The sequence below is a fragment of the Humulus lupulus genome, chromosome 4, assembly GCF_963169125.1.
Source record: "Humulus lupulus chromosome 4, drHumLupu1.1, whole genome shotgun sequence".
Taxonomy (NCBI): domain Eukaryota; kingdom Viridiplantae; phylum Streptophyta; class Magnoliopsida; order Rosales; family Cannabaceae; genus Humulus; species Humulus lupulus.
Window position 1 is genome coordinate 245,455,729 of NC_084796.1, and position 23,286 is coordinate 245,479,014.

General features: G+C 30.6%; 1 protein-coding gene across 2 annotated transcripts; it reads left to right on the forward strand.

Moving 5' to 3' along the window:
* The first annotated feature begins 15,844 nt into the window (after nucleotides 1-15,844).
* On the forward strand, nucleotides 15,845-20,581 carry LOC133831533 (alpha carbonic anhydrase 4-like). 2 transcript variants are annotated; one of them, XM_062261879.1, is made up of 7 exons: nucleotides 15,847-16,008; nucleotides 16,112-16,320; nucleotides 17,046-17,152; nucleotides 18,851-18,953; nucleotides 19,160-19,330; nucleotides 19,493-19,546; nucleotides 20,235-20,581. In XM_062261879.1, exons 1-7 carry the CDS (start codon nucleotides 15,909-15,911, stop codon nucleotides 20,310-20,312), a joined length of 822 nt encoding a protein of 273 aa, XP_062117863.1. In that variant the 5' UTR covers nucleotides 15,847-15,908; the 3' UTR covers nucleotides 20,313-20,581. The 2 variants fall into 2 exon arrangements, with proteins under 2 accessions (XP_062117864.1, XP_062117863.1); XM_062261880.1 differs by lacking the exon at nucleotides 19,493-19,546 and having other exon boundaries at nucleotides 15,845-16,008.
* The last annotated feature ends 2,705 nt before the right edge of the window (nucleotides 20,582-23,286 follow it).

Sequence of the window (23,286 nt, forward strand, 5' to 3'; positions counted from 1 at the left end):
TAGGTGGTGATGTGTACATATGTGGCCGCTTGACCACCACGGCCAAGGCGTTCTCAGAGGAACTAGGGGGTTTACCCTATTTTTGCCGCTTAGGTCGGTGGGATTGTAAATTTGAAACAGTAATGATAGTTTTGTACTGAGAACAACTTGTAAATGTTTTGATTATCTCTGCAGAGCAGTTTGCAATGAAAATATCCATTCCTTTTTATTAGTTTTCCACCTTAACCTGTTAATCACACTTAGGGCACGTTTTTAGCCAAAGGACTCGGGTAGCGGGTCAAATTTCTGGTGCACCGTAACTGTTCTGGGGTAACCAGGGCGTTACATCGATGGACCCCATACAGGCAATCCCTTCTCTTGAAAAGCCGTACAAAGTTGTTGCACACACTTTTAGGTCTCGAAGCGCAAGTCCCATCTTTTCTAGGGTGGCCTTATAAAGGATGTTCACGGAGCTTCCATTATCAATGAGAACTCGGTGAACTCTCTTATTCCTGAGATGGAGAGTGATGACCAGTGGGTCATTGTGGGGGAACTGAACATGGGACGCATCGTCCTCAGTAAAGGTTATCGGTTGAGATTCAACCTTCTGGCATTTTGGAGCTCTAAATTCGGGTTCATAAGGAGACCCTCCCCAGTTTTCAGCTCGTTCACATATCGTTTTTGGACATTTCTGCCCATTCCTGCGAGATGAGGCCCACCTGAGATGGTTATCACGTCTTCTCCATCAATTGGAGGGGGCTTATCTTCTTCCCTGGCTTGGGAATTGTTGTTTTGGGCAGGTTGTGGCGCAGCTGCCCTCTGGCTTGTAGATGCTTGATTGTTATTCTGGTTTTTGACATACTGTCTGAAATAACCTCTCGAGATCAATCCTTCGATCTCGTCTTTCAACTGTTGGCACTCATCAGTAGTGTGCCCAGTGTCTCGGGGAAAACGACAATACTTGCTGGAATCCTTTTTGGACTTCTGATTTCTCATGGGGTCTGGACATCTGAAAGGGACATGGTTTTCATTAGCCAGGTATATGTTCTCTCGAGACTTGTTGAGCTCGGTGTAAACTTTGTACACGGAGAAATATCTTTCCCCCTTATTCTTTTTTCCCCCTTCGGCCTCAGGGTTACTCCCTTCGTTCTTCTTTCTCTTGGAAGGGTTTTCCGCAATAGGCTTTGAGACTGGTGGGTCCGCCGAGGTTGAGGCAAAGTTTACGTTTATCGTTGTAGTTACGGGCTGATAAGTCATATTCAGTGTTGACCTCGCCTCCTCTACATTGACAAACCTCTGAGCTCGCTTATTAAACTTGGTTAAGGACCTCACCGGTTTTCTCTGCATATCGTCCCATAGAGGACTTCCTGGCATTACTCCAGCTTGGACAACCATTAGATGACCGTTGTCATCCACATTTCGAGCTCGGGCAACTTCCAAATTAAACCTCGTAAGGTAGCTCTTCAACGTTTCGCCTGGCTGCTGCCGAACGTTAGTCAGAGTTAATGCCTCAGGTCTCACCTCCATCATGGCTCTGAACTGCTTCTTGAAATCCTTTGATAGCTGATCCCAAGAAGTGATCGAATGTCTTTTATATTTCTCGAACCAGCTTTTGGCTAGTACCGTAAGCGATGCTGGAAATAACATGCATCTGAGCTCGTAACCCACATTACCTGCTCTCATTATGGTATTGAATGTACTTAGATGGCTGTATGGGTCGGACTTCCCCTCAAAAGTTGGGACATGAGGGATCCAAAACCCTTGAGGAAACAGAGTGTTGGAAATATGGGGAGCGAACGGTTCAAGCTCCTCGTCAGAATCCTCATTCCGACTCCGACCTCGCTCATTTTGATAAAGTCTGAAGGCCTTTTCCAACTGATCAATTCTTTCTTGGACCGGGTCCGCGAGGGGTCTTGCCTGAAATTGGCTATCATTGATCACAATTCCAGGCTCGCGCCTTCACAAGGGATCTTTACGCCCATTTAGGTGATCTCTTAGGTCCGGGTTTGACGGGTTACCATTACCCCGATTCTGTTTCAAGTGTTCCCGCAGGTCGGAGCGGTTCCTGTGGTTCCCAATATTTTTTTGACCTCGATCATACATACTGACTGATCTGGTATCTCCTGAGTCGTCACTGGCAAGGCTTGTCGCATGATTATTCTGAGATGGATCCCTTTCATGCTGCCTCGTCTCTGCGGTGCGAGAATGGGACATTTGACTCCTTGTAGATTGGGCGCCTCTCCGCTCCCTGAAGGCTTCTCTGCTACTTTGTCTCCATCCCGCTCGTCTTTCCTCATCATCTCGAACAGGTTGAGCATTCCTGCGAGGTGGTGAAGGGTATCTTATAGACGATGGAGGGAATCGTATGGGTGACGGTGGCTGCCACCCATTTCGAGGCCTAGACGATCCGGAGTTTGCCCGCGCTGGGTCGGTAACATTGTGCGTGTTACCAGGGATTTGAGTCCGAGCCTCTATAGGGGCTCGGTTATTCCCAGTTCCCGCTAGTACCTCCGCAGTTGAATTAACCGGAGCCCTGGCTCGGGTACTTCTTCGGGGTCTCGAGGGAGCCGATTGCTCTGCTGGTGCCGGAGGTTGCTCTGGCCTCCTTATGGAAGCATTTTTTCGAGGACATCCACGAGGCCTGCGAGGAAGAACATGCATGTCCCTCGGAGGAGGGGCTTGGTTCTCACGCGGAGGTGGGGGCTGAGCCGCCTGGGCCTCTGCGGCTAACCTAGCCAACTCCTCATTCCGCTTATTGGCTATATGGAACAACCCGAAGGTCTATATGGAACAACCCGAAGGGTTTGTCCTACCAAAATATGAACATAAAGTGTGTAGACTTGTAAAATCCTTATATGGATTGAAACAAGCTCCTAAGCAATAGCATGAGAAATTTGATCAAGCCATCATGTCTAATGGGTTTAGACATAACAATGGAGACAAGTGTTTGTATTCCAAAACTTGTAAGGGATATGTAATCATTGTTTGCTTATATGTGGATGACATGCTTATTCTAAGTAATAGCATGAAAGGGATAGAAGAAACGAAGAGGTTTCTATCATCAACCTTCATGATGAAAGATCTTGGAGAAGTTGGTACCATACTCGGTATCAAAGTAAAGAAACATAGTGGGGGTTTTGCGTTAGGGCAAGCCCACTATGTTGAGAAAGTATTGAACAAATTTAACCATCTCAAGGTTAAAGATGCCAATACTCCATTCGATCATAGTGTAAAACTAGAGAAGAATGAAGGAAGAGCGGTGGCTCAATTGGAGTACGCTAGTGCTATAGGGAGTCTAATGTATGCTGCCCAGTGTACTAGACCTGATATAGCATTTGCGGTAAGTAAACTTAGTAGGTTTACAAGTAATCCAAGTGTGGATCACTTGAAGGAAATTGGAAGAGTCCTTGGTTATCTCAAGAAAACCAAAGGACTAAGCCTTCACTACTCCAAATTTCCTTCAATATTAGAAGGATATACAGATGCAAGTTGGATATCCAATATTGGGGACAACTTGTCCACAACTGGTTGGGTATTTACACTTGGTGGAGGTGTAATTTCTTGGGGTTCCAAGAAACAAACCTGTATATCTCATTCCACTATGGAAGCGGAGTTCATAGCTCTAGCTGCTACTAGCAAAGAGGCCGAATGGTTAAGGGATCTGTTGATAGAGATTCCCCTAATCAAAGATAATGTATCTACTATATCGATACATTGTGATAGCCAAGCAACATTGGCTAGAGCATACAGCGGAGTGTATAATGGGAAGTCTAGACATATTAGTCTAAGACATGGATATGTAAGAGAATTGATTCAAAGAGGAGTCATCTCAATATCCTATGTGAGAACAAGTGAAAATCTGGCGGATCCTTTCACTAAGCCACTAACAAGGGATTTAGTGGCTGCATCATCTCGAGGGATGGGACTTAAACTCCCTAAAGAGATTCACGATTGATGGCAACCTATCTTAACACTAGTTATTCAACCAGTGTTAGGTTCAATAGGTAATAACAAGTCAATCAAGTGAATATTAGTTGTACTGAAAACAAGTCCCATCTGAGATATTGAGTACTTGTGTGTTACCAAGTGGAGGGTTAAAATTGAAAGGTTTTATAATAGAATTCAGTCTTGTAAAGACAAGTATTTTTGGTAACAAAATACTGTAAGAATTCTACCTATATGGACCTAGGGGTGGTGCCGCCTCTCATGAGAATTGGGAGTATTCTCAAGAACGTCCATGAATGGAAAGTGCACATGGCCATTAACGGTGCAAAGCGAGACATAGAGGTCTCAAGTGAACATCGCAAAAGTGTGTGTATTATCACCGATTTGTCATCATGAAAAGATGGTTCAATGCCTAGTGCAACCAAATTTTTGACAAATTTTGTGATAATTATACTATAGTAAAGTTCAAGTTGAAAAACACTTTACTTTATGCATCAATGCAATGACTCCTATAAGAGAGAGTTCTTATTTAATCAAGTGGGGGATATGTTATATTTTTAAATATAATGATTGATTAAATAAGTGTTACAATAGATGACTATTTAATCTAGTGGGGGAATGTTATATTATTTTATAATATAATATAATATTATATTATTTTATAATATAATGTTTTAGATTAAATAAATGTGACATAGAGTGTCACATATTGTAACATATAATAGAGAGTTACATTATTTGGATATATGTGAAATATCCAAACATGTAACATATTTGGTGTTACAAATTCATCACAAATTTGTAACTCCTAAATATCACCCATTATTGTGTAGATTTGTTGTTACACAATATTGAGATGAATTTCTTAAAGCCATATGAGAAATGGCTGATAGAGATGTGATTTTAACTCTCATATTGTGTATGGAAGTTACAAAATCAAGTGGGAATAAATTGGAACGTTTTGGAAAAAACTGAAAAAATTTGTTGCTGAAATTGACTGAGGACCGCGGCGCTTGGAACATGCGCCGCAGCCCTAATGGCTGACACCTTCATACAATTTCGGTTTTTATCCAATTTTGAACGATTCCAACAGCCAAGTAACTCCCAAGTCTCTATTTTAATTCCATAAAACACCCAATTAATCATTGGCAACAGCCATGGGGTTGGTGAAATTTGAAATTCAAAGGGTGTCTCTAAACTCTATAAATAGGAGTCTAATGCTCACTTGTAAGACACACCATTTCTATCCACTAAAGCACTTGGCTAGAAACACCTTGAGGCTTGATAATTCCATAAAGCATTTCCAAAAATCTGAGAGAGATCCCTTAGTGCTTGAGTTAGGGGGAAATAAGCTTTTGGACAAAGGTTTTAAACCTTGTTCAAGTTGGTGATCCCCAATCCTCTTCACTTAGGTTGTGTAAGTGAGAGTTTGTTTGTGGTTTATGTTCTTCCTTTTATTCTATTGTTCTTCTTCTTATTCTCTTGTTTTATTTACTTGTATATTTTGTTTAAGAGTTGTAATCTCTTCATTTGGTCCAAACACTTTATTTTATTTGTAACTTTTGTTTTGAGTTGTATTTTACTATTCTCTTCTTCTTCATCATCTTCTTCATTTCCTTTGTTTTATTTGTATTTTCAGTTATAGAGTTGTAACACTTTATTTAATCAATCTTGTCCATTGTAATATTTTGCATAGAGTTGTAACATTATCTTACCATTTCCATTGAGGCAATATTATTTTTCCTAACAGACGTACCGTTCAGGATTATAGTACATGTCCTCATCCCTTGGGGCTGGAGGTGCTAGAGGTCCCCGAGAATCGGAGGACTCGCTTCTCTCCTCAGTATCTGGGTTTACCATTAGCTGTTTCCCAGGGCATCTTGGATAGTTTTCTTCAGGAATGTTTTGATCGTTTGCAGCCATAACTGTCCAGGGATCGTACTGCTTAAGACTTTCAATGAAAGCACCAAACTGTTGACGCTGCTTTTCGTCAACTTAAAATGTAGAGCATGTAAACAATAAAGAATTATGGCTAGAATAACACAATAAAACAAGGAGAGTTTTTTACGTGGTTCAACAGTTAACTCTGCCTAGTCCACGAGTCTTTGTTATTAGAACTTAGGAAATTTCTGGAAATCCTTCAGGGATGAATTCTCCAGAGTTTCTCTCAAGATCACAAAAATTCGGTCATCTACAAAGGTACATGACTCCTCTATTTATAGAGAAGATCTCAGAATACTATCCCACACGTTTTGGGAATTATTCTGTATATTAATAAATTTAATGGCTTTAAAGCCTGTAACTCCTATATACAAGGAAACCTCCCCTGAAGACTAGGGGGCGTGTAACCGACTAGTAAATATCCCTTTATTGTAGGGAAGTTACAACAACAATATCTCTTGAATGCATGGACTGTGTCTCTTTAAGTGACCTATTAAGCCGTTCGAGACCAGCGATTAGTATCATGCCTGTCTAAGTCTCTGAGAAGTATAAGTGGCCTTATTTTCCTGAGATAAACTCGGATAGGGTAAATACCACCGAGGCCGCCTTACCTCGAGCTCACACTCATGCCAAGCTCGGGCCACTTGATCCGAGGTCACCCGACAATGGACGTACTCCGATGTTCTGTCTTTCGAGCTTGTAAGGACTTCGAGGCTGCCCATCTTCGAGGTTGCCACCTGTTTTGAAGATTCGGTGTCTAGATTACGAGCATGTATTTTGACTATCGCGAACTCACCCCTGACGGATCCAGCTTTCGAGGTTACAACCTCAAGTCTCGAAATCTGGGTATAACAATTTCATTTACTAAACCACAATTACAAAATTAGTGATAAATTAATAATAAATTCGGATTTCTAAAATAATTAACAAAAAATAACTTAAAAAATATTTTACAAATTAATATATGTTTCAATAATGAAAAACACACTCATAATCAATATTAACGATATTAAAAAACACATATATTGTGTAAGTAATATAAACAAATACCAAAAATCCGAAATATTAAAAAAAAATAAAGTCAAGTTTAAGTGATCTATAACTGTTTTGAAGATTGCAAATGTCTTTTAATCCTCTACAAACGTTCAAAAAGTTCAAAAAAAAAATCAACCTATAAAACATATATTAAAACCCATTAAACCCCACTAACAATCTCTTTTTTGCCGTAAAACTTCAAAATGAATCAATTTTATAAACATATATATGACTTAAATCAACAATAGTGGAAGAAAATAAAAAAAAGACACAAAAATGGTGGAAATGACACTTATCGTCGCTGGGAAAAAGGCTTCGCACGGGAGTGAAAATGAGAAATGAGGGATCTGTATGGGTCGGGGACGATGGGGTAGGTTATATGGACCTTTTCTCAGCAGTTTTTGAGACCGCAGAGAAAAAGTTGGACCTTTTCTCAGTGGTTTTTTTTTAAAGAACCGGAGAGAAAAATGATAATTTTATATTTGAGAGTAATTCAAACATTTTCTTTAAGTTGAAAAAAAAAACATACAGAAAACCTATATTTATTGTAGTGTTAATTGTCATTATTTTTGACTACTTTGTGTTGTTAAAAAAGTTGATGACAACGATCATATATATATGACAATGAATATTTTGTGTTTGTTCTTAGCTCTGAATAGACAAAGCTTAAAAGATTACAAATTTTAGATCCAATCCCTCTCTCACTTCTATCCCTGCCATTGTTTTAGCCTGCTACTTTTCTCAATTCTCTTACACTTAAATTCACAAAATAGAAACCAACTTTTGTATTCACAATAATTATGAGATTTCACATATAATGCTTTTTAAAGGATTACATACGAAAATGGGCCAAGTTATTTGGAATTTTTGATAGGCTTGTTCGTTACTTTTGCTTTTGGATTATACTTTTGTAAAATTGATATTTTCAACGTTGTGTTTAGATGTCATATATGTAGAGGTTATTGATATAAATATTTATATATACTATAAAATTATAATTTATTTTATTATATATATTTAAAAAAAACATGAACCCGTTTTTATTAAAATTATAAACAATGTTTACAAATTTAAAACTAAGCAAATGTACAATGTACGTTACTTCTACCTAGTATATATATATGTCAATATTATATTTAGATGTCATATATGTAGATATTATTGATATAAATATTTATATATACTATAAAACTATAATTCATTATATTATATATATTTTTTAAAATAAACGAATTTTTATTACAATTATAGATAATATTTTGTCATAATTTTTTTAATACATTTATGTCATACATTATATTAAACATTTTTTTATTTATTTTTATGATATTTAGTATTTATTTAAAATTTATATGATAACTAAAAATATGATAAAAATAAATATAAATTTTAATAAGCATGTTTACAATTTTAAAATTAAGTGCATTTCACATTAATTCTACTTACTTTATATCTCTTCTATATAATAAATGTGTAGATAACGAAAATTCTTGGTTTTAATGGTTTTTTATTTTTTTTCGTTAACTTTAACGGAATATTCTTATATTTAACATAATATTCTTATATTTAACAGCAGATTGTAAACATGACTTAAACTTAAATAAATAAATAATTAAGCAAATTAAAATAGTATATTTTTGAGATATTTTACAATAATGATTATTTAAAAATAATAAAACCTTATATTTTATAACTTAAAATAAAATTTAATTAAACTTAAACTTAATATTATATTAAACATATAATATATAATCTTTTGTTGTCACTGCCAAATTAAAAAACTAGAACAAATATAAACTTAAACAAAAATAAATTAATTAATTACTTGAAAAAAGATATTTTAAAGATATTTTATGATAATTTAAATAATTAAATCATATTTATTTAAAAATAATAAAGTCATACATCATTTTTTTATCTTATAAATTTGGGTGATAGTTTGATTTTTATCAAGTGATTGGAGCTCTTTTTCTTTATCAAATTCACCAAATGACATTGTGAGATACATTAAAAACTAAAAATAGTTGACGCATGTATATTACTGTCTACGTACACTATGACTTTTTCTATTATTATTTTATTTCTATTAGTAATTTATTTTTTAAATATTATTGTATTTTATATATATGTCATGTAGTCATGTAAATATATATCTATGTCGACATTGTGTTTAGATATCGTATATGTAGAAATTATTGATATAATTATTTATATATGCTATAGAATTATAATTTATTTTATTATATATATTAAAAAAAAACAATTAACCGATTTTTATTAAAATTATAGATAATATATACATTTATATGTTTTTATTTTTTTTGGCAGGAATTCTATATAAAAATAATTTTTTACATCTTAAAAATTATATTTAAATTTTAAATATATTCCTATAAATTTATATATACATATGCATGCAATGCAAGTATAAATAATTAAACATAAATAATCAGGTAGGATTAGGTACACCCATATATCTTTCTTTGCTATCTTGAATTACTGCATTCATTGTAAAAGAGTCTCTTCGGCTGACACATCCTGGCGTCTTCAAGCTTTTACTATCATTTTTCTTCACTCTACTAGTTGTTAGGGCACTTTGTGACTCATTTTCAATTGTAGATTCTACCAGCTTCTATAGGTGCAAGAAAAATTCTTTGTGACTAGTGTTACTTTGGTCACTAATATCCAATTTGTTAAGTGTTGTATATAATTTTAATAGTTTTGAAGAAATATTTGTTGAAGTGATTCTACCAACTTAAAAGTTTTTATATATCTATAATAATTAAAGTTTGAGTAATGATATGTGCATTTAAAATATGCATCTAGACAATATATATATAGTGATATGACACTTTAGCTTAATAAATCACAATTACCAAAATTAAGACCTACTATTTAAAAAAAAAAACAGTCTCACATCACTAAATAATATTTGAGTGCACATATCATTAGTTTTAGACTTTTATGTTTAAAGTAATATTTTTTAATATATAAATTAAAGATTATTGTTACGAGACATTAATAATGTCCAACACTACATGATATAATATATTATGATTGATATAATTTAATATTAAATTTCAGTATGTAACAATCATATTAAAATGGTATTTGGAGACTATGATACCCTATAGCTATGCCCTAAAATAAAACTTGTAAACGAGAAATTTACTACTTAAATGAGAACCCACTGTTCAATAGAATTCTCATCGAGAGTGTCATAATAAATTAAGCTATAAATGATTGGAGAATGAGAGAATTGCTAAGGAGTATCATTAGTGTCCAACAACACAAATATGTGGTATACTATTATTGATATAATCTAATATGTGGCATACTATTATTGATGTAATCTAATATCAGGTCCTATTTATTTGAATTTAATAGATATTATGGTGTACCAATTATGGAGTGCTACTTCATGTGGTATTGGACAACTTAAAATACCAAATAGCAATACTCATTAAATAATAGGTGAAAATTGTACCAATGAAAAGCCGCCACACTCTCTCTCTCGTTTACATTCACTAAGAGAATGATAGACACGTGTCAACAAATTGAGTGAATGATTATTTTGTAATTTAATACATGAAGGCAGAAGTCCACACAAAACTTCTGACTTTTAAATTGGAGATGTGTATGAAATATAAATAAACTAGATCCAGCTAATATAACCGTATCTATTTATCAAAAAAAAAAAAAAAAAAAACTGTATATATCGTTTTTGTTGTAGGCTTAATTCATTTGTTATTTTCTTTTTCCTAATAATTATTAACATAATACTATATATACTTTTCTTCTATATATTAATTTAAGGACATTTTGTACATGTATATTAATTAATAGCAAAAAATAATAATAACTTTGTTAGAGATTAAATAATAGGAATTTTCTTAGGTGGGGGCTCCTAACGTATGCATGTTTTCTATTTTCGGTATTTGGAGAGAATTATTATCTAATATTTTTTGCATCATGACATACATTATGATTATAATAGGAATCCTGCTAATTTTCGAAAAATTCTAAATAATTTATGGTAGTGAAATTAGAGTTCAAACAATTAGTTGCACGTGTGCCTGATTTTTTTTATACTCGTGGAAAACAAACTATTTGAACTATGATTTTAACACTGTAAATTTATCAGAATTTCTTGAAAATTGGCAAGATGACTACTGTAACTATCATGTACGCTGTCATATAAAAAAAATTAGGTTATAATTTCTTAAAGTATCGAAATAAAAAACACTCCTACGATAAGGATAAAAATAATGTCCCTACCTAAAAAAAACCCCTAAGATAATATACCCAAAACATATTATTTATTATACATAAGTGATTTCATTTGATTTAATATACCCAAAACACTAACCCAATTACTCCAAACCATTACAACTTTCCTTATATAGCTTTATTAATCAAATCAATAATTTATTACACACTTTCATTAGAAAAATATACTCTAATGTGAATAAAGACCTCACCATTATACAACTTTATTATTACCAAAGATCTCTTGAGACTACCTCTAAACGTGAGTGAAGATCAGACCAAATCTGTAACGCCCTGGTTACTCCAAGACCGTTACTGTGAACTTTAAACAGTGCTTAACTCGCTAAATGAGTCATTAGGTTATAAACGTGCATCTAGGTGTTATTAATAGGCTAAGGTGAAAAATCTCGATCAAAATGAATGGAAATATTTTATTTAAAACATAAAACTGTACATGCGCCCATAAAAGCGTTTACAAGTTATTAACAATCCAAAATGGTCATTACAATGTAAAAATTACAACCTGTCGACCTAAGCGGCAAAATATAGGGTTAACCCCTAGTTCCCCTGAGAAACACCTTGGCCGTGGTGGTCAAGCGAACGCATATGTACACATTGCCTCCTAAGCTCTCCACTCAAGGCTGGGTGAGCTTTTCTTTCCCTTTACCTACACCATATAAAACCCGTGAGCCAAGGCTTAGTAAGAAAACTTATTACTGCATGTATACAATATCAATAAATGATTATAGTAATCATTCTGGGGCTTGCAGCCCAATCAGATAAATGAATATCACTAATGATTCTGGTAATTATGCTGGGGCTTGTAGCCCTAATCAGATTAGTGACTATTGAGTCACACGCTGTGCTTGTGACTAATAAGTCAACCTTTAAGGATCTGTTCTCTGTATAGATGACTAGTAAGTCCATCTCTAAGGTTCTGCTCCTTAAATAGATGGCTAATAAGTCAATCTCTGGGGATTCGCTCCCAAGCCATATGATGTGTCGGTCACTTTAGCCTTTTGGCTCTGGCTCTAAGTAACTAGCCTTTAGACTAGACAAACACTTTTCTTTTCATCGAACTTAAGGTCGGTCAAGTATTTCATGTTTATGTCGATTAGATCTAATCTTTTCGATTTGCGTTAAACACGCTAATACTGTTCTTGAATCATAAGTCAATTCCATACGACCAGTGCTCAATACTACTGTCGAACTTGAATAATAAGTCACAGCTTCACAACTAATACTAACACCATTGCCGTTTTCTAACTCATAGGTCAATGCCATACATAGATAAGCAAAATGCTAAGCATTTAATATGCATTCCATATATACAAATAGAGCACTCAACATGCCTCATTAATAACCATGCATGTCACATACTGTGTGCAGTTTTCTTACCTCTGATTCGAGCGGGAAATAATAAAAGAACGACCCTTGAGAACGATCAATCCTTTGATCCCTTAGCGGTCACCTAGTCATAACCAAATATGGAATTCCATCAATAAAATCATAATAAAAGGTTCATGATCTAAACCTCTCTCCCGGGACCTCGAATCCTACTAACACGGTTAATAAATTCGATCCTGAGCCTTAAGAATTGAAACCCAGAGCCTAAAACCCTAAAAAGTACCCAAAAGAATGCCCTGTAGCGCTGCCTTCCAGGCGCTACAAGCAAAGTAGCCAAGCCCTGACCAGCACTGAAGCGCCCAACACTAGGCGCTGTAGCGCCAGAACCAGAGTGTTCAAACTCTGGTTTTTCCTCTTCGAGTTCTCCAAATTCCAAACCTCAAAAACTGACTCCAAACCTCAACCAAACCCACAAATGAACCCAAAAACCAGTTCTACGTGTCTTAGACATCAAAACCCAATCAAACTTTCCCCAAAACCTCATCAAATTGCTACTTCTATAATCAAAACCTTAAGCTCAAAAACTAATTCAAAACAAAGCAAGAAACCAGAAAATCATGGCTGAATTCTTACCTCAAACTCAAGATTGAATTTCCTTCAATGGATGAACATAATCCTAAAACCTCAAGCCTTGATTCCTTAGCTTGAATCCTCAAATTGAGCTTCAAAATTTCAAAGGAAAGGAAAGAAAGAGATGATCGAGAGGAAGAGGAGAAGAGTCTTTGTTTTGGCTTACTTCTTCTACAGCCATCTAACTAACATATATCCCTAAGGTCAAATGACCAAAATGCCCCCAAGCCTATTATATTTCCTTAACAGTCCCTAAGGGCAAAATCGTCATTTCCGTCTATCCCGTTAATCATAATTAACGTCCTCCAATTCCCATTTTTCCCAACATTCTCAAATAATAATAAAAATCATATCTCATTACCCTTTAATTCCCGGTAATGTACTAAGCATCAAATTACCCCAAGACTCATCCCGAGCCCGGTAAATAACCTCGATATGACCAAACCGCTAACTTGCATTCTAAGATCGTCTCATGCCGAATAGCTCGAACAAATCTACATTATAATCTGGCCTCATCAATATCTCACCAATATGCATGAAGATATACAATTATGCCATCAACAGGCCAAATTATCAAAATGCCCTTATAATGAAAAATGGACCCACATGCATGCATTTATCATCATATAATAATACAATTCACATAATCATGCATATAATCATTTAATGGCATAATAAATCAATTATAGCCCTCCCGGCCTTCTAATCCGACTATTAAACTTTATTAGGGATTTTGGGGCATTACAAAATCATTGTAATGAATCATATTTTGAATGACACTATTTTTAGTATGTAAATAGGTAGAGATACTAATTAGTAGAAATATAGAATAACATTTTAAAAAAAAAATCAATATAGGTGTGCTTAGAGGAAGAATGAATGTTTTGAGTAAAATTAAACTACTTAATCTGTATCCAATAAATACTAAAAAGATATAGTAATATAAAACAAAATAAATAAAGAGATACAAAATAATATCCAAATTAATCAATTTTGAATATTGGGGAGAGTATCACACCATATAAATATATATGAAAAAATCATTGTGTAAGATTTAACATGCCAGATTATAATATAATAGCATACATATATAGGTATATATGATAACATATATAGTATTAGATTATACATATACCAAAAAGTATCAAATTATTTAGAATTACATACATTATTATTTTCAGCCAAAAAAAACATACATTATTATTAGATTATATAGGATAACATATAGTCTTAATTATATAGAATATTAAATTATAATTTATGATATTATCAAATTATTTAGCATACTAAATAGTATCAAACTATATATATATATATATATATATAGAATACCAAATAGTATAAGACTGTATATAAATATCTTACAAATAATGTCAAATTATATAAAATACTAAATGATATCAAATTTATAAATGATATGTGTGATTTTATTTTATCATATATTCTATAGATATGATTTTGTTATTTTAGGATATAAAGAGATTCAAAGCAAACAAGGAAATAAAATAAATGTGTCAAAATAATAAATAATATACACGTCATTGAATTAAAAAATAATAGGTATAATAAAGTGGTAATTAATTTTTTAATATGGGTATATTAAAATATGTAAGTAATTATTTTAATATAATGTTATGTGAATGTAATTTTCTCTTAATTTAAGGGCTTTATTTATATGCTGTCAAATGTCTTTTCTATATAAAAAGTGTGTAGAAAATGAAAATTGTTGGTTTTAACAATTTTTTATTTTTATTCCATTAATTTTAACAAAATATTCTTATATTTAACAGTTGATTATAAACATAACGTAAACTTAAATACAATTAAATAAATAAATAATTAAACAAATTAAAATATGATATTTTTGAGATATTTTACAATGATAATTATTAAAAAAAAATATACATTTTATAACTTAAATAAAATTTAATTAAACTTAAACTTAATATTATATTAAACATATAATATATAATATTTTGTTGTCACTCCCAAATTCAAAAATTAGAACAAACAGAAACTTAAACAAACAAAAAAAATTAAAATATGATATTTTAAAGATATTTTATGATAATTTAAATAATTAAATCATATTTATTTAAAAATAATAAAATCATGCATATTATTTTTTTATCTTATAAATTTGTGTGATAGTTTGTTTTTTTATTAAGTGATTAAAGTTCTTTTTTTTTCATCAAATTCACCAAAGGACATTGTGAGATACATTAGAAACTAAAAATATTTATGCATGTATACTACGGTCTACATTATGACTTTTTCTATTCTTATTTTATTTATATTATTAATTTTTTTTTAAATATTATTGTATTTTATATATATATGTCATGTAAATATATATCTATGTTAACGATGTGATTAGATGTCATATATGTAAATATTATTAATATAAATATTTATATATACTATAGAACTATAATTCATTTTATTATATATTTATTTTAAAAATAGTGAAGCGGATTTTATTAAAATTATAGACAATGTTTACAACTTTAAAACTAAGCAAAAGTGCAAATTGCTTCTACACGTAAATATATATGCCAATTAGTTTGACTTTGATGGAGTCTATATGTAGTATAATCTTACCATAATTTATAGGTAATAATAATTTTTATAAAAATTACAAAATATTCACTAGTATATATATATATATATATTTTATAAGCAATACATTCCAATGAAAAACTCATCTATAAATAGTGAACTGATCTAATTCAACTGTGATCAATATCATCATCATCATCATCATGAGTACTTACTCCATCTTTTTATTTGCATTTTCTCTTTTCTTCTTGCCTTTTTTTTCCCATTTCAACATTTGCTTAGCTCTCGAGTCTGAAGAAGAAGGTATTATTATTTCTCAATGCAACTTTTGTTTATATATGTATATATATATAGTCAATAAACTACTTTTGAATATATTTTTGATTTGTTTGATATTTTTGAACAGAAAATTATTCTTATGATGAAAATACTGGAAGAGGACCCTCTCGATGGGGGGAGCTTAACCCAAGTTGGTACCGTTGTGGTAATGGAACAAGTCAATCTCCAATTGACATTTCAAGATTAAGTGAACAGCTCAGTCCTGATCTAGCTGCTTTACATACCCATTACAAACCTGCCCAAGCTACTTTGATCAACAAAGGACATGACATTCTGGTATTAATAACTTATCATCATTATCATGTTCTATACTATTTTGGGTCGTGTATTTTCGTTTGATTTCGTGATGACCATCTTTTTTAAAATGTACATTTTTTGACCTCTGTAATGCTATTCTATGTTACACTCTCTTTTGTACTCTCTTAAATCAATGAATGACATGTGGATTCTTCTAACGATTTGAAAAAATATTAAAATATAAAAAAAATTGAATAATATCCACATGTCTTGCATGAATGAAAGATGGTGTAAGAGAGAGTGCAATAGAGAGTTTCCTTAGCACTTCTTTTTGTAGAATAGTTAAATATGACCCCCGAAATCCGAATTCAATCAAAATATTTTCAAGTAAATAAAACCTGAAGTCAAATGATTGAATTCGAATTCAAGGGACTATTTTTAACTATTTCGCAAAATAAAAATCTAAAAATATATTTTTTAGAAACAGAAAATCCATTGTGAAACAACCCAAAATAATATAAATCTTTATTATTATGTATACTTTTTATTATTAAATAATTAATTAGTTAACAAGCCTACATATACAACTATAACAATCTTGGGAGAATGTCTAGTTAATATAACACAAATATTAAAAATATTATTATAGACACAATATATGATTAATTGTACAATATAAAATTAAAAATATATAGAATTCGATATTAAATTATACTAATAGCACAACTCACATTACTAAAATAATTATTAAATGTTGTGTTAAGGTACAATGGAATGAAGATGCAGGAGACCTGAACATTAGTGGAGTTGAGTATAAATTGTTGCAATCTCATTGGCATACACCATCTGAGCACAAAATCAATGGAAGGAGGTCTGTATTTATTAATTTACTAATTTTTACTTTTAACATTTTAATAATCTATTTCTTTATTTTCATTTTTTCTAGTAGGAATGAGTGTTATCGTTCTTCATGATTTTGATATAACAAAAATGCTATTCATCATGGTGGAATTCTCAACCCGAATTGAGTTGATGTGGAATTCTATAATTTGATGATTAAAAAAAAATTAAATGAAAAATAAATAACCAATATTATATAAAAAAAATGACATAAAAATATTAAATGAAAAATTAAACCGAAAAATATTGTTGTTTATGATTTTTATATATATATATATAATGTGATAATTTTTTTAAACATAAATAATAAATTTTTTAATAATCTTAAAAAAATTAAGATTATATATTATATATTATTATAATGATATTTTATAATATTTAAATTTATATTAATATAAGTATTAAATATTTAATTTTGTATTAAATATTATTATAATAATATTTAATTTTTTAATAATCTATTTCTTTATTTTCATTTTTTCTAGTACGAATGAGTGTTATCAATCTTCATGATTTTGATATAACAAAAATGTTTTTCATCACGGTGGAATTCTCATCCTGAGTTGAGTTGATGTGGAATTCTATATTTCGATGATTAAAAAAAAAATTCTAAAATGTCAAAAACATAAAAAGAAAAAAAAAACAATTAAAAGTAGCTTTCACAAAATATAAATTTATATATAATTCATGCTGAAAATTTGCAATTAAATGAGCACACAATATAGATAAATAAAAAATATTATGGACATTGGTATCATCAAATTATTGTATGCTCATCTCACATAAAGTTTTTTTAGTTTGTTTTGATATAAAAAAGTCAAATACATGTTAGTTTAATATTAATATATTTTATTTTCATATAAAAACAAACAGTTGAGTATATTTGATTGGACATAAATATCTGAGTAAATTTAATTGGAACAATATAAAAAGTTTACACAACAATAATAAATAAATAAAATAATTTATTTTGTTAAGCAGTCTCATGACATCATCAACTTATTGTATGATGATCTCATATGAACTTTTTTGTTTATTCTGTTAAATTACTTAACAAAAAGCAAAAAGACAATATTTAAAATATTTAATTTTAATATAAAATAATAAAATCTATTTTAATTTACGATTATTCATTTATTTTGTTAATATTATTATAATTTGTTTTCACATAACTAAACATCTTGATATACTTTGTTGCAACAGTATAACAAAAATGACAATATATTGTTTATGTTTATATATTGAAAGATATGGACTCAATAGGAATATGAATGTGTTTTGAGTGTGAATATGGTAACTATAATAATTAATTACACATCCTATTTAAATATCCCCATATATTAAATTACTAAAGAAATTCTCCATTTTGTGAAATTAGCATATTATTTAAATTAAAAAAATATAAAAGCAAATTAATATTAAAAAGGAATCTCTTTAATTAAAATAAAAAATGGATTATGATATGTATATAATAAGAATAATAAGAATAAATAGTATTAATATAGTAATACTAAATATTAATGTAATTTTACTATTATGATATTGCCAACATATTTTTTTTGACAAACTTAATAGATACATATTTAAGACTTCGTTAAATTAAAAAAATCTAATAATTAAAATTAAAAATAAAATTATTATGCTTAAGCGTAAATTGACATGTTCATAGGTTTGATGCGGAGCTTCATGCTGTTCACAAAAATTCTTTGGGTGAGATTGCGGTACTTGGAATTCTCTTCACATCCGGTCCGCCAAATCCCCTTCTTTCAAAGGTACCATTAATAGTTTGGTAAAAATGATATATTTTTTTTAAGTGATTTTGCACCATAATTTATTTTTTATAAAAAATATTGTTAAAAATCAAGTGTATGATTAATTTTGATATATTTTATAAAACAAAAAAAAATTCATTTTAGTTTTTAAAATTAAATAATATTTAACTAAAATATATCTTTTTTTTTTTATTAATGTCACACAGGTGTATGATCAAATAAGATCCCTCGAAAATAATAAGACTGGAGAAATAGGTTTGGGAATAATCAATCCATATGAGATTGGGTTTGAAAACAATAGCAGTTATTACAGATATAATGGTTCTCTTACAACTCCTCCATGTGACGAGGGTGTACTTTGGACTCTACTCGAACAGGTCTCATTTCTTAATTTTATCATATGACTTGATTAAATTATATACATATATATATTTCCTAATTAATTTTTTCATTTATATATTGGTTCAACTTGTTAACATTTTTTCAAAAAAAAAAAAAGATAGTTAACATTATTAATATATGTATTCATTTATACACAGGTGCAAACTGTTTCCTTCGGACAAATCAAAGCATTAAAGGACGCAGTAAAAGATGTAAGTCTTTGATCTTCATGACCAAATTCACATGCATATATTCTTAAGTATTATTTTAAAAGTGTTGTTCTTTTACATTTTAAGGTGTCCAATACTACATGATCTGATATTATATGATTGATTAGCGATATATCATAATATTTATTAAATTTAAATGTGTGAGACCCGATATTAAATTGCACCAATTAACGATATGCCAACTCTTTATGATGTTATATACTTTTGGATATAATCTTATTCAGATTGATGCTCGTCAGAGATATGCACATTTTATGTCATTTCCTTGTAAATAAAATCTAAAGGCAAAAATATTATATTAATAGCATTTTGATTTCGAGAATCATTTTTAACCAATTAACAAAATATAAGGTCTAAACGGATATTTTCTTTCAAAACATAAGGCTGGTTTTGAAATTAAACTAGAACACAAGGAACTAAAATTTGTATAAATCCTTCTTTTATCGAAAGTGTGCTAATTACTTTTGATATTAAAAATTTTTGTTTGTTCAATTTTGTACTAAAATTTATAATATCCTGATTTTAGTTAAATTTTTTTTAAAAATAAATTTATTTGACTAGAATTAATAAAATTTTAATTAATTTATTTTAAAACTAATACTAAGATAATAAGACATTAAAAAGAACTTTTTTTTTTTTTTTATGATGGTAAATTCATTATTATTTTCAGGGCTATGAAGAAAATGCAAGACCAACTCAACCAATAAATGGAAGAACAGTGGATCAGTATCCTCGGAGCCATTTTTAATGAATGAATGAATGAATGTTTAATCATGGTGTAACTATAAACATATATATATATATTATATATACTGATATATATACAGCCAAGGCTCTTGTTATGTAACACTACTACTACTACTTGAGAATTATCGTTAGCTTTCCATTTTGTGTGTTTTACTTTAGTTTGAATAAGTTATATGATGTTTGAACTATGTGAAATGTTTCATAATAATTGCATTCAGTGCAAACTATCTGTGAATTTAGTTTCAAGTTTGTTATGAATATGATTTTACTTGTTTTCTCTTTTAAATATTGACAACTCATTATAGTACATATGTTTTTTTTTGGCAATGAAAAACTTGATTAAAGAAAATATAATGTCATACAATCTAATAAGAGTGAATATCTCAAAGAAAGTCAGACCAAACAAATTGTCTTTACATCTTAAGAGTATGGACAGTCAATCTATAATTAGTGTTAAACCAGATTAGTCTCTAATTATATAATTAGCTAAATGTAACGGTTTCTAGAGTTTGTTATTTATGATAGTCTCTAATTATATTTTCCTCTACTCTAATTTCTTTTTTTTTTCTCTACTTTTCTCTAATTTATTTCAATTTCAATTTTTAATGAATTCCAATTTATATATCCAAATTTGATTGATTTACGTGTTACTGATAACACAATCCTCTTGGGTATTTATTCAATTATTAATGTATGTTAATCTCTAAAGTTTGGCTATTTATTCAATTATTAATGTTTGTTAATCTTTAAAGTTTTTATTTTAAATTATTGACATTGATATTCTAATATCTTCATCTTATTTTTCTATCATGTTTTAGATGTTATCGGATGTTTATATTATGTGTGTGATATTGAGATTGTTGGAGGTGGTTGGGAAAAAAGAGACATAAAAGTTTTAACAAATTAGTAAGTATAAGTTAATCGATAAATCTTCAAATAGATTATGTAGCGTCATTAATTGAAAGATTTTCTACCATCTCCAATAGTATGGAAGCTATTGCGAGTTGTAATATATTTATATTTTATTTAATTACTATTATTATTTAAAACGAATAAAAAATAGAAAAAATAATAAAAATGTTATAATCATCTTATTTTTTATCTGATTATTTGTGGTTAATTAATTTACTATTATTATTATTATTTTAAATTTAAATAAGATATTAACTTTTTTATTTATAATAATATGTTCATATTTATTTTTGCAGACTTTTTTTTTTAAATTAAAGATATTTTATAAAAAAAATATCATTTGTATATGAATATAAATTTTATAAATTGATATTTTTCTCGATGGATATTATTAAATATATTATTATTATTATTATGATTATAATATGTGAAATTTTGGTACAATTTGAATTGAATCTTACAATTATGATACAAAAACCTATAATCTCTCTCAATAATCCTTCCATTTTTTCGAAAGAGATACGAGTAAATAGAATGAAAATAATCTAAATTTACCTTCCCATCAAAATATGCTACTACATAAAAAATTTAATATATGTATATGTATTGTAATATATTTTGTGAAAATTACATTTTATATGAGTTTTTTAATAAAGTTTTAAAAAATATGGCTTTTTTTTACAAGTATTATTTTATGGCTTTTTAAAACTTGTATTCCCTTCTATGAGATTTTTTTCCCATATTTTTGTAAAAAAATCATTATTATGCCATATTTTTTTTCACATAATCTGATTTTTTTTAAGGGGATTTTTAAAAAATATGGCTTTTTAGCCATCAATGTGCAAAAATATGGGAGTTACACTTTCTTTAATTTGTATGGGAAAATTTAATTAACAAAAACTTAGTTTATGGGAAAACTAATCCCATATTGAAAATCAAAATTAATCAAAACAAATGAGCAAAAGGAGGGGTACTATGGTAATTAATATAGCCAAAACTCCTTCAACCAAGTCCATCTTCTCTTTCATTTTGCCCTAGCCGCCTCACCATCTCCACCATAGCCAAAACTCTTCCACTCGGTTGCCTCACCATCTCCACCATCATCTCCGGCCACCCACCCTCACCACCTTCCAAGAACACCCCAATCACACCTCCATGAAACCCAACCACTCATCCACTCGGCTGCCTCACCATCTCCACCATCATCTCCAGCCACCCCCCTTACCACCTGCCAAGAACACCCTAGCCGCACCTCCGTGAAACCCAGCCACCTTCACCACCTTAGGCGCGCACCTCCATAAAACCCAGACACACCATCGACGAACACAAACTCAATCCGCACATCTTTGGGCGATTCCATTCGCGATCCCCCAAATACAAAACGATGAGGATAGGCTGAGGTGAGGGATGTGCTAGTGGTGGTCGAAGGCGAGGAAGAAGGGTGGCGCTTGGGCTGTGTGCGATTTGTGGTGCTCGGAGCTTTGCAAAACAATGGGGATGACTGGGTTTGCGATGAGGTTTTGCGCGCAGGGGATGGGGGTTTCTGGTGGTGGTCGAAGGCGAGGGAGGAGGTTGGTTCGTGGTCAGATCTGGTTTTTTTTTTCTGTCTTGAGATCTATGGTAACTGGTTATCTTCACGTTGTTTGTTTGTATATTTTAGGAGGTAACTGGTTACCTTCACATTCTGATGTGTGTATAATTCTGGGTTCTATATGGTAACTGGTTACCTAGGTTACTAAATCATACTTACTCTTTTTTTTTTTTTTTCACTTCAAATGTGATGGTTTTTTTTCATTTCTAATATGAGTGGCTCGTCACCCTCTTATGATAACTGGTTACCCCTTTTATGGCAATAAGTTACCAATCTCACTGTAATTGGTTACTCCTCCTGATACATGTTATTTAACATCTAAGACTATTTTTTACATAAATGTGAAAAAACAAACAAGTAACTGGTTACCCCTCTAGATAAATGTTATTTAAGCTAGCTGTAGGATTTTTTTTTATATAGCTTTGAAAAATTAATTAAGTAACTAGTTACCTTACCCAGGTTTTGAAAAAAA

Bases quoted from the DNA above. Each gene is read 5' to 3' on its own strand.
- LOC133831533 (XM_062261879.1), top strand. From the start codon at position 15,909: ATGAGTACTTACTCCATCTTTTTATTTGCATTTTCTCTTTTCTTCTTG. The intron at 16,321-17,045 runs GTATTAATAACT...TGTTGTGTTAAG, and splicing joins ACAAAGGACATGACATTCTG to GTACAATGGAATGAAGATGC. The intron at 19,331-19,492 runs GTCTCATTTCTT...ATTTATACACAG, and splicing joins TTTGGACTCTACTCGAACAG to GTGCAAACTGTTTCCTTCGG.